At 40.4% G+C, this 13,325-nt stretch overlaps 1 protein-coding gene across 1 annotated transcript in view; it reads right to left on the minus strand.

Moving 5' to 3' along the window:
• Nucleotides 1-799: 799 nt before the first annotated feature.
• The window catches only part of CATSPER3 (cation channel sperm associated 3), a 34,760-nt gene continuing 22,234 nt past the window's right edge, over nucleotides 800-13,325 (minus strand). The window contains exons 4-8 of the mRNA XM_042454150.1: nucleotides 8,255-8,437; nucleotides 7,386-7,526; nucleotides 6,506-6,625; nucleotides 3,804-3,961; nucleotides 800-2,561 (exon numbers count right to left, since the gene is read on the minus strand). Coding sequence (XP_042310084.1) covers nucleotides 2,426-2,561; nucleotides 3,804-3,961; nucleotides 6,506-6,625; nucleotides 7,386-7,526; nucleotides 8,255-8,437 — 738 coding nt within the window. The 3' untranslated portion in view covers nucleotides 800-2,425. The remainder of the gene's footprint in view (nucleotides 2,562-3,803; nucleotides 3,962-6,505; nucleotides 6,626-7,385; nucleotides 7,527-8,254; nucleotides 8,438-13,325) is intronic.

Genomic DNA, 13,325 nt, shown 5'->3' on the forward strand with positions numbered 1-13,325 from the left:
CTGTCAGCACCTTCCTTTTTTTCTAGAGACTTGTAATACAGAAAGTTTTAAAAGTATAAGGTGCTGTATTGTTTTAAACTGATGTGTTGCATTTTATTCTTTTATCTTTGGGTCTGAATTATTTTAACACCCTAAACCAGGAGAAAAGTGGCATATAAATAAATTTTTAAAATTAAAAAAATAATAATAGTGTGGCTTGTTTAATTCTATTTTAATGTGTTTTTAAAATATGTATTTATTTATTTATTTATTTATTGCACTTTTAAACTGTAATCCATCTTGAGTCCCAGTTTTGGGATTAAGGTAAAATGATAGTAGTAGTAGTAGTCAGAGGGGGGCAAAATGCCCTGCAAGGAAATTTTTCTGCCACTAATGAATTCTGCCCCCCTAATAAAAATTTTCTTCGCTCCCCAAATTTCTAGCACTACAGTAACTTAAAGTTTAGCTTAGCATTTAGAAATAGAGTTTAGGCATCTAAACATGATCAGTCAAAGTTACTGAGAAAACGGAAACACAAGAAATGTGTTTTTCCATGACTCACTCTACAAAGCTAGGAATTTGGGGACTGAAGGAAAATTTCATCTGAGGGGCAGAATATTCATTTTAAGCCAGTGCTGTCATTTTGCTCTTCCTCTCCCAATATCTACAACCCTGCATGCATTGTATCTGTAATATGAAGGATAGATTTGAATAGATAAAATATATCAGTTTTTGCATATTTGTATCATTTATACATGCCTGAATTGCAGGATCCCTAGCCTTCAACAAAATAGGTTTAATTCTTTTCTATAAACAAATATGAATGAAAGCAGGATTTATTAGAATATATACTGGATCTTACAAAATAATTTATCATTACTGAAGCATGAAATATTGAATTAGAGCCTTCATAAGAAAGAGCATTTAGGGATGAATTGAAATACAAGCATGTGGAGGCTCTGGAGATCTTAGGAAATATTGTCCAAGGGCAAAAGCAGACAGCCAAGGCCCCAATCAACCAAGGCCACAGTGACCACATGGCCTGCTCCTGAAGCGGGCTGCCACTGCAGTCCCGAATGGGTCGCTGGCAGGAGCGAATTAAATCCACTCCTGAAAAGTCGGGCTCCTGACACCTTGACACAGCTTCAGAGTGGCTTCTGGCCACTTTGAGGGTGTGCATCATCTGAACGCCATGCCCCCAAAGTAGCTGGAACCCAAGTTTTTTTAGCTATTCTGTTTTGGGCCTAAGAGATGTGAGCTGGGAGGAATCAGCTTTCTAACTTCTTCTAAGAAACTAGTATCTCCCTCTAAGGATCATCCATAGCAAAATATATCAGTCCTTGAACAGATTCCAATTCAAAACAGGTGAATTGATCAGGAAGTTCAACTCAATTCTCCTCTGCCCAGAACAAGAACAAAGGCATTTTCCTTCCTTCTTTGCATTTATGTCCCTTACATCATAAATACAAGACTTCCTGTATTATTACTGAAGTATTATTAATGACCAGTATTAAGATCATTATTCCTGTCCATACTTCTTTGCATTTTAATGCTCCACATCCCACCACACATGCAAAGCACATGTAGAGCTTTGAATGAGTTCTATTGGTCATTCCCAACAAAAATAGACCCACCTAATCAGATGCTGAATGGTGACTCAGGGGTAAATCCCATGGATTTAATGGGTCTAATCTAGTAGTTGCAGTTCACAAACTATATGCCTGATAAATAACTGTTTGTTCTTAAAATGCCACAGAAGTCTTTGTTTTTTGTTGCCACAAACTGAGAGCAACTCACACACTAAAATTATTATACCAAGCACAAAGAGTCTGCTTTTTTACTTTGTCACCCAACCCTTTTCCCATGCCATCTGAGCAATTAGTGATGCAAATGAATGACTACATAAGTTGACAACATGTATGCAGAAATTCAGATTCCATCATGACAAAGCCACATGTGCCATACGTGTCCTTAGATGGTAGTCATGATACATGATCCTTATTTCTATTCTATGTTCTCACTGACCACTGTGGAAGGGAAAATTTCATGCAGCCATAAATTCTTGTTCCTTTCACCCAACAAACAACAAAGGGGGGGGGGGTGAATGCTATGCACACACAGAATAACTCTTCATTTTGCATCCCATCTGGGTTTACCACTTAACAGTTACCACATGGCCTCCAAGAGAAAAAAAATCACAGGATATGATCTAACAGTTTGACCTAAGCCTATAAAGATCGAAAAAGATATAGTCACAAACACAACGATACATTAGCAGAACAGCCAAATTATGTTTACATTTCCCAAGATGTGAACAAGCTGGGTAAAATCTGATCTCTGACACAAGTTCATGAGGGAGATTTGCCACTAATTTCAGTCATGGTTATGCAATGCACAAAAAGGGTTCTCTCCTTTTTTTTTCCAGATGGAAAGAAAATAACTTCATTTATCTGTTTGGATTGATAGAAGCATAAGACTTAGATTTTTCCTTCAGAGTCTGCAAAGATTGCAAGGTGTTTTCTTGTGAGTCTCGTAGCAGAGCAGTCAAAGTGGCAACAATTTCATAATAGAGTTTTTGCAACCTAGAATGAGGCAATAAGCAAATATATTTAGTTACTGTAGCAAAAAATGTGATGACTCGTTAAATCTATATGGTTCCACTAAATCTGGCAAACAATTTTAGACAGGGACATGACCTTATAAGTATACAGTACTACAGGCTTTTTGCTTTCTCGCTCAAGCATTAGCAGGAGACAGACAAAAACATCTAACACTATGGTGCTAAGGAAGTGACTTTGTGTTTGTTACATGCCATCAATTTGACCCTGACTTATGGTGATCCTCTCATAGGGTTTTCGTCACAAGATTTATTCAGAAGAGCTTTGCCATTAGCTTATTTTAGGACCGAGAGAGTGTGGCCTGCCCATGTTCACCCAACAGGTTTTCATGGCTGAGTGGAATTTGAACCATGGTCTTCTGAAGTCCTTAGCTGAACACTCAAACCACTACTCCATACTGTGGGTGACTACCTCCTCCATCCCAAAGTTAGTTTAAGCATCCCATCCCTTTTGAATCAGAAGCTCCATCTACCAATGAACTCTTTTTTCATTGCTACTGAATTTTTCATGGTTTCTTTAAGAGATGTTAAAGACTGGGTTCCCAGGATGCTAGCAACAATTCCAGACATTTCAAAGAGTAACCTGCATTCTCAGTTTTAAGCATCTCAGTCAGCAGTAGCAGATGGTGGCTTCTATGTCAGTATGGTGGTGCATCTGCTCTGGGTTTTAGTTTGAACTTTAAAGGAGATATCCAGGGTGCTGAATTCCATAACCCCAAAATAGGTTGAGCACACCTATTTTGGACCAAAACACAGGGCACATTCATCACCCTGACCTGGGCTCCACCAGGCACCACAGTCTGTCACCTCCCTTACAAGGGCTCATCCCTCTAACCTACAGTCAAAAGTAACTAGAGGCATAAAAATGTGTGAGAAACATCTGGATCACAGCAGGAATTGTGTGGTCAATGAGCAGCAACATGGTTATATTTGAGGCCCTGGGGGGGGGTCGCAGTCATTCTCTTAAAATGTTTCTTTTAAGAATTAAAGTGGTTTAATAATTGAATATAATCAACATTTCTTTGAACCAGAACTTGTTAGAACTACAGCTCCCAAGGTTTCTCAGCCAGCATGAGCACTGGCCAAGTTAGCTGGGGGGTTCTGGGATTTGTAGTCCATCAAGCAATATTTCTAGCCTCCAGGTAAAACAAAGCACCATGATCAGGATCAAATGTTCATTTCTATTGATATAAGAAGATTCACATACTTATAAATTGTGGCATCCTGGCGATCTAGGGATGCGAGATAGAGATCAATGAATGGTAGGCTAGCACAAAAGTCTTCTAAGATCACAGGATCTGTGTGAAGCAAGGTTTTTTTGAAGTCTTCCACCATTTCATCAAAGGTTTGATATTCAGTTGATTTCTGATGTGAAAAGACAGGAGGACAGTTGAAAGATTAGTGTTGCAATGCTACATTTAACTTCTCAGCATGGCAATACCAACCAGGTTGGTGGGTTCATGACAATACCCACCAACTCCCAAAATGGCAAATAACCAGAGCTGGTAAAGGGAGGGCTCTAAGTAACAGAAGTTGCATCTACAGTAGATCAAGATTAGTGTTTTAGTCAAGAATTTATTGAAATTTAAATACGGCACTGTATGGGCAGCCCTTTCAAACTTTTTTCAAAAATTGTCTCACTGGGAAACAAATGGATTGGGGGGTGCCTTCTTATGGCACCTCCATGAATTTCATAGGGTTGTGTTGTTTTTTTTTAAGGCAAGGGATATTCAGAGCAGCAGCCATTAAATTTCTGAATTTCCTGCTACTTGTGGTGACTGTTTCAAATTTTTTCAAAAATGGTCTCCTAATGCTGAAGGGTAGAGAAAGGTTACTTTAAAAAAAAAAAGCTTAGTACCATTGACACAGGAGCTCAGCAGCAATCTAGTCAGAGGCTGAGATACTGAGGGTCTGAACCGACAGGCCAAAATAAACCTGCTTCAGGTCACTTTGGAGGTAAGCTGTTTAAATGCTGCATGCGTCCTAAGAGGTCGGAAGCCATGCCAAAGCCACGCTCCAGTCCTAAGGACTGCAGCATAGCTTTGGCACAGCTTCTGGCCTCTTAAGATGCATGTGTCATTTAAACAGCATATCTCCAAAGTGAGCCAAAGCAGCTTTATTTTGTCCTTTTGGTTCAGGCCCTGAGGAAACATCGGTATCAACCAAAGAGGCTGAGCCTAAGACGCTGGAGATCCCAGAGTCCAAGGGGACACCTTAGCCCTAGATCTAGGAATTCAGACAAACATTGGTGATCCCCCTGAACCTACTTCCAGCACAAGGACCACAAAACCTTATCCACAGCCACTGGAGCCAATGTACCAGTACTGGCAATGTGCCACACATGAGTTCTTGAAGAGACAAAGAACTGCTAGGATATAAAGACCTGGCCTTTCATAGCAGAGGTGGGCAAAGTAAGACCTACTGGCCATCTGAAGACCCTCAAAGGCTGCTTTTGTAACCCCCAGGTTCTCTCAAATGTGACTTCACTTCTAGAAGCCTCCCCAACTCCCCACAAAACCCAAAAATGGAAATGGGCATCTGACCAGGAATTGATTTTTCACTTTTTTTTTGGGGGGGGGACATATTTCCAAGGCTAGTGCAACCTACAGCGGGGGTGAAAAACTGACCCTCAGCTTCATGGAAGGGTACATCAATACTGTAGAAATATTGCAGTTTGACACCACTTTAACTGCCATGGCTCCATCCTACAGAATCCTGAGATATGTAGTTTTGTGAGGCACTAGCACTCTTTCGCAGAGAAGACTAAAAATCTTGTAAAACTACAAATCCTGGGATCCCATAGGATAGAACTACATCACTTAAAGTTGTCTCAACAGCATTATTTCTACCATGTAGATGCACCCAAAGTTACTCTCTCCTGTCCTACACTTGGCGGGGACAGATGGAACCTGGAAGAAGTAGTTGGCCCAAGAGGAGGGAGGAAGCCCTCCACTGAAGTTCAGACTCTTTTTTTTGGAACAAATTGCTCACTCAGATCTCTTTCAGGTGCCATCAATTCAGAGTTGCCTTGAGGTGTGATATCTTCAGCAACCAGCTTGAGCATGTGAAACAGATTTTTGCGTCACTGCATGTCCCTTTTCTGCATACATTTCTGAGTCACTGGGAAACTGATAGATTGGAGGGTGCCTTCTTATGGGGCCCCCATGAATTTCAGGGTTAAGGCAAGAAATATTCAGAGCAGCATCCATTAAATTTCTGAATTTCCTGCTAATTGTGGTGACTGTTAATTGGGCTTAATCTATACAGGGAGATATAGGACCTGTAAAAACCAATGAGGCAACTGCAAGCATGAGTAAAAGATATATATGTGTAACTAAGCACAAATTATCATAAGTCATGGTGCTTATGAGATAAGAGGCAATATTCCCCACATAAGCAAGAGTTTTTTTTTATCAATTTGTATAGTTTCAGCTTTAAGGGCACAACTACTGCTTTCCGTTGAGCAGTTATATACCGTCTGGTCCCAGGTGGTGGAGCAGAGGTACATCCAAGCCAAAGAGAATATTCTTCTAATTTATATGCAAAATATACAAGGTAAGTCTCTGCTTTAAAGGTAATGAAAATCTATAACCTGGTTTGCTTTTAAAATTTTATAATGCTTAGGAATTCATGAAAACTTGAGGACTAACAAATAGGTTAACCAGATGTCCCACATTTCAACCTTCTGTCCAAGAGGAATTCCAAAATGTCCTCCATTCTGAGCATGACTCAAACATAAATTTCTATTTATGTTAGTGTTTTTAGCTTTTATTTGGTAACATCCTACATTTCCCTTGAATGTCCTACATTTTGAGGTGCCTTGTCCTCCTTTGCGGTTAGGACGTCTGGTCATCCTAACTAATGAATAGAAAGTACTATTAAGAAAACAGCAGAAAATCCAGTGCTAACTTGCTGAGCGAGCAATTCATTCACTTCTTCCTGTTGCCTTTTTAAAATGGCTTGCTTCTTGGCAATCAGATTAGCCCTCCTCTCCGCTTTAAGCTTTTGATCATATTCTTCAGTGGACTCCTGCGAATACCAAAGCAAATGTGTCAGATGGTCCTGAGATAGGAAGTCCTGCTGTCTTCCCCATTTTGTAGGGAGAATCCCTCTATCCAGGAAAACTACCTTTCCTTGTGCCCTTCTTGCTCCCTTGGTACATAGATGAAGTAGCAGGTAAATAGGGCTGTACCACATTCACATGAACATGGAGTCTGCCTAATGCTAAATAATCTAGTCTATCTATTCTCAGACTGAAAAAACAGTCTCAAATAAGTCAGCGCCATTAGTTTAAAATAAGACAGAGCCATTGAATCAACAGAACATACGTACATAAGTATTTTTGTAATAAGTTCCTATTGATTTAATGGGCCGACTCTAGATAAGAGCCAGTGTGGTGTAGTAGTCTCAGTGCTTGACTCCATGACATCAGGATTTGAATCCCTGCTCAGCCCTGGAAACCCAGAGGGTGACAAATCACACTCTCTCAGCCTCATAGGAAGGCAAAGGCAAACCCCCTCAACAAATCTTGCCAAGAAAACTGCATGATAGATTTCCTTTGGATTGCCAGAAGTCAGAAATGACTTGAAGGCACACAACAATTCTTGTTAGGGCTAACAACTGGATTTAAGCCAGAATTTTAATCAGAAATTTCCCTATCTCTCTCAGAGGCACAAACACATACACAGTGCTTAACTTTGTATTTGTTTCATATTAAGTGTCAAACAATAAATGAACATACATGCCCAGGGGGGGGAAAAACTACAGCCATCTCACAAAGCCAACTTACCTGAATATCCATAATGACAACTCCAATAAACATATTGAAAAACACAAAAAATCCTAAGAGAATGAACACAATTGTGAAAGCCCGGCTTGTAGCAAACTTTTTGTCGTCCAATTCATCTTGCAAGTCTGTCCAACCATCAACCTGAAAGGTTATTTAGAGCATCATCAAACTCTATGAAATAATCAGGCATGAATCATATAAATCAACACCATGATGCAATGAACAATGCACATATACACTTCTGTTGGTGCCTACCTATATGTAAAAGGATTGTCCCTGAGATTTTGCATGCAGAGTTGCTTTATCACATTTTTCTTTTTTTTTCTTTTTTCTTTTATCAGTTTATTTCTGTGTTTTGTATCCGTTCTGTTTTGTATCCCTTCTGTAGATATAGGACTTTATCACATGCGGGTTTTAAACTGCAATTTTAGCAAGAGAATAACACCTTTGGCAGTACCTATTGCATGGCATCACCTCTGATTCATTGTTGCTGTGCCTATGAAGGCATCTTGTTAGAGGGCATCTTTTCATTGACAGTGGAACACACTCCCTTCCTTGGAGGTCTTTAAAAAGAGGCTAGATGGCCATCTGTCATGGATGCTTTGATTGAGATTTCCTACATGGCAGGGGTTGGACTGGATGGTCCTTTCAGTCTCTTCCAACTCTATGATTCTATGGGTCTACTGTATCACATCTAGCGGCATTGCCAAATGAGGTTTGTCAAAGTTACTATCACTATTGCATAGAACCAACATAAAAAGAATCCCTCTGCTTAAAGGTCTTCCATTCTTTTTTCAAATCAGAAATGCTGTTAGCACAGTCTGTCTACCAGAGCTAACTGGGACATGAAATACTTGGAAATAAATTACCGTTACTAAACTGAAGAGAGTGAAAAAGGCAGCTGCTAAGGTGCCCCAGTTCTTTGAGTCTCCACGGTCAGTATCTCCATACAAACCATGACCCAAAATTGCAAAGATAAACATTACGAGGAATAACAAAACAAGGACATAGATCACATTTTTCATAGTCTTTCCCAAGGCTGCCATCAGAATCTGGAGAAGGGGTTTGGAGGGGAGAGGAAAAAAGAAAAAGGAAATGACATGAATACAACTGACATGACAAAGAAAAACATTTTCTCAAGTTAAAACAATGGGGACAGGGATTAGGAAGTAGAGCACTGTTATCAATGGCATAAAATGGCTATTTTTAGGAAGATGCATACAGGAGAATGAATTATCAGCTCTAACCTTCAGGATCTTGGATTTGGGAACTAATGCCAGATGACAAAATAAACACACAGCCAGAACTTGAAAAATATTTTTTCCACAAGAAATCCCAGAATCCCCCAGCTGACATAGATACTGGCCATGCTAGCTGAGAGTTTCTAAAAGGTGTCATCTAAAAAGCAGCTTCTTCAAGCTCATTAGACTCCTACTTGCATAAATGGTTGCTTTTCCCCAGCCTTCTCCTAATCATTGAATATATTTATTGAACAAGAAGAAGTGACAGCATTCACACATGAACATCACTGATCAAGAACCTGAGATCCTTGAGGTTTTGCACTCAAGAATATGGGTATGAAATATAATGTAGAAATCAGTCCAAGACAGGGCTGCATCTGGAGTTATGGAGAGTGAAAACTGCCAAGCTGGTGATAGCCTTGATCTTTAAATAAAAAAAAACACCCACAAACAATTTCCTTTGCCTTACATGAGATACAGTTGAGCATCTTATCCCAGCTTTATATAAACCTATTCACCAGGAAATGACACCTGAACAGGCCAACAAATGGATTTGGGGTTGAAGTATGAAACAGTGTTGGCAGTCACAGCTGTTTGTCTTAAAAGAGCCGGTGGATTGTATAAGAACCCCTTTGGCATTTGCATTTGGCATCTGCATGCTTTCTGTAGTGAAAGGAAGGCAGCCAGCCCATTCTTTAGTCAGTCCCTGGAGTAATATAATACTCAGGCAGTGCAGAGTCTTCTGTAGTTTTGAGTTAATAGAAATGTTTGTGATCTTGGCCAAGATCCATGACCAACAGTCTGACTCAAGCGGTATTCCCAAGTCAGTATTCTCCCCAGCTCCTCAGAGAGTCTAGTGTACATTCTGATGTAATTTGTAGTACTTTATATGAGTTCATTCTGTTTAAAGTTCTTACCCAGTGACCCTGTGCTTTTCAGTGCTTCCTCTAGGGGCATATTAAGCCAGAGTTATCGTAGTGCAAAAGACCAACAAGACCAGCATCTGCTTCATAATAAATATCACTGATGCATTCAGTCAACAGGACCATAGTGGATTCGTTAAGGAAGTACGGGTCCTCAAGAAGTTTTTCTTTCCCTTTCAACTGTGACAACTCTATATGGGATAAGGGATTCTGGTTACAAAGAGAATCAGTTACTCCAGAATTACCATGGGGGGCTAAACAGAATGGCTTGTATACAAAGAACTGCAACCAGAATTCTGTTTTTGAAAGGAGATTTTCCTTTTCTGCTTCTTATTGCAGTCTTTTGAATTGCTCCTGCCTTTTCAAGAAAACACTCCAAAAGGTTAGCTGGGGAAAGTGCATACTGTGGTGTAGCAGCCTGCTTCTGGGGAGAAATTAGAACATTCCTGACACTTGCACAAACAAAAATGTTTTCCCTCCAAGCACAGCTTAGGGCCCAGGAGCAAGAAATACAAATGCCCCACCTCTTGTGCTGCTTCTTCCACCATTTTGTCCATTGGCAAAAAGCAGAGGTGGGGCAGGTGTGACTATGTGGGCCCCCTTGGCCTTCCACTCGGGTTAAGGTATGCCTGCCTAGCTTCAAGCCAATATAGAATACTGTCAAGACACTATTCACACCCTCTGACCTACGTCTTCCATTGTGACTGCAGCAACCAAATGAAATGAAAAAGTGCAGTCCTCCCTCCGTTCTCATGGACTTGGGATCCACGGCCCTCGATTATCTGTGGGGGTGAATAGAGGGAGTTAAAATGGGGCATGTGCCCATGGTGTGCATCCCCTTGCCCCCACGGGAGCACGCCTCCATTCAGGCCAATAGGGCTTGAATATGCACATTTTCATTTTCATGGGGGGGGGGGGCGGGTTTCCAGAACAGATCCCCCACAAAAAAGAAGGGGTGACTGTATATCTGTCATGGTCAGAGGGTTTCCCAGCCAACAATGGATCACTAATTAAACAGACGCCATTCAACAACAGACCAACACACAGATGAACATGGGTCACACAGTTTATATATACCCCACTCTCTTCCATGCCAGCATTCTCTGAAGATGCAGCCACAGATGCTGGTGAAACATCAGGAATAAACTCTTCTAAAGCACATCCACTTAGCCCGAAAAACTCACAAAAAACTATGGATGCTCACCGTGAAAGCCTTCGACTTCATGTCTCTCTGTTTGCTTATTTATTATTGTATCCCACCTTTCTCCCAAACAGGACTCAAAGTGGCTCACAATATAAGTTTAAAAAAGAATAGCTAAAACAATATGAAGTTCAAAAGTTATCTGGGCAAGGCCAACTGTCTGATGGCATCCCATCTAATGTTTGTCTGATCACCATAAATGTCAAATACATTTTAGCCAATATTTTTTTAAAAGGAATCTTTGCATTCTAAATATTTCTTCACGGCAACTCAGTGATAGGAGGGATTCAGAGCATGACGCTGTGAAATACAGGATGAACATTTGAACAGAGATCTGAATACAACAAATGTACACATTTTTTCTTTTTATGGATAGTGTTTTACAAAATTACAACTAAAAGGCAGATGACCTGCCCTGAATAGTTTCCAATCTGACAGTGGGTGAAGAGGAAGAACGAGACAAAAACTTAGGCTTTGTACTTAGCCCAAGTTTCAGTAATGGTATTCAGGGTGTGCCAAAGACTTAACCAAAAGGGAAAAGAAGCTGAGGAGAGCTTTAAATGGATAGAGAGGAAGGTGGTATCATATACTTCTGGGAGAAAGATCCAGGCAGAAGCAACAGAACTTCAGATGTGGAACCAGAGAAGGGAAGATCGTGGTCTGGGGTATATTGGAACGTGAGAGTGCATAACTACTGCAGCAAAGCTATGGTGAACCAATCAACATCATTATTCTTTCTTGCCAGCAAGAACAAGTAACTCACACAAATGTCTCTTCACTGCACTTTTCAAGGAAGTATTCACAAGAATTTTCTGTGCAGGAACCTTGCTTTTGTGTGGTGGAGGGTAATGGGATTTGCAAATAGTCACCTTTTTCCCATCTCTCTCTCTCTCTCTCTCTCTCATACACACATACACACACACACACAATAGAGACATACCCACCTCGCATATCCTCCCATCCTGAGGCCTTGCTATTCAACAACAGACTAACACAGAGATTAACATGTAAATTTCTTCCTCCCAACCAAGGGTCACACAAGTATATATACAACCCACACAATTCCATTCCGCCACCCTCTGAAGATGCCAGCCACAGAGGCAGGCAAAATGTCAGGAATAAATTCTTCCAGAACGTGGCCACATAGCCTGAAAAATCCACAGAAAACTACCAAAAAAAAAAAAAATCCTCACCTGATGAACTCTACACAAAAGAATTCTTAAGAGCAACATTTGTGGTGGCTTGGATTGTTCTTGTTAGCATGGAGAAAAACTATATGATGTGTCAAAGAACTGAATATGGGTGGTGCAAGCAAGACACAGACTGCATCTACATTGCTGAACTAATGCAGTTTGACAGTGCTTTAATTGTCATGGCTCACTGCTATGGAATTTTGGGATTTGTAGTTTTGTGAGATATTCAGCCTTCTTTGTTAGATAGTGGTGGTGTCACAACAAACTACAAATCCCAAAATTCTATAGCATTGTGCCATGACAATTAAAGTGGTATCAAATTGCATTATTTCTGCAGTGTAGATGCAGCTTAGGTTACAAATGCATAACTGCAATACTGAATGAGAGCCAGTTAAAATACTTACATCCATATCAAACCTAAATACAAACAGCAGTGCATCTTAAAATGTTAACATTTACAAATATGTTTTGATAACATGCTTATTTTCAACTATAGTTTTAAGTAATTAAGAATGAAATAAGTGGTTCAAATGCCTATATTTCCTAAGTTCTCACACAATTCTAGGCTATTGACCAACTGATTGATGTCTATCCTCACCCACAGGAAACTAGCATGTTTACCACCTGTGTCAACCTCCTGTATTGCCATTTCCCCTATTGTTTAACATAAAATATTTAACATAAAATATTTGCTATGATGGCAAACCTCCTCTGAACAAATCTTGCCAAGAAAACCCCATGATAGGGTCACCTTTGGGTTGCCGTAAGTCAGAAATGATTTGAGGGCACACAACACACACATACATATGTGCTTCTCACATTTCCATCCAGCTAGTTGAATTCCACTTCATGAAGAAATGTGAAGTCCAGGCTTGCATTCCTTAACTAGCTAAGAAAGATGCACTGGATGTAAGGGGAAGCGTCTCACCTGCTGTAACAGCTTGGTACTGATGCCTTTGTGTACCCCAAAAGGAGATGCAGAAGGGCTTTCTTGAGCCTAATGGAGATGCCTCTGCGTGTGGCCAAAACATCCAGACAGAGAAGCATCCTCCCATAAAGTGCTATGTAAATCAGTAACAGTCCAAAAACCAGGCTTAGCACCCTGCATGATCAAGCTCTTAATCATACCTTTAGAAATTGGCCCTCAAAATGAGAAGGAGGAACAAACCCATTTACACTCCACAGCATGGAACATTTTTATAAAGCTATGTAATGGTGGTTCAGTCAATCAGGGCTTTAGATACAATCTTTAAAAAGGCAACCTCCCTTCAGGTGAAGCCAACAGGAGAGCTATAAAAATGCCAGCAGCAGCAACATGCCAGCAAGCACCACTTGTATATTTATACCCAATAACTTTGTTCCCCTGGTCCATCTTTGCATCC

Source organism: Sceloporus undulatus, chromosome 2 (genome assembly GCF_019175285.1).
Source record: "Sceloporus undulatus isolate JIND9_A2432 ecotype Alabama chromosome 2, SceUnd_v1.1, whole genome shotgun sequence".
Lineage (NCBI taxonomy): Eukaryota > Metazoa > Chordata > Lepidosauria > Squamata > Phrynosomatidae > Sceloporus > Sceloporus undulatus.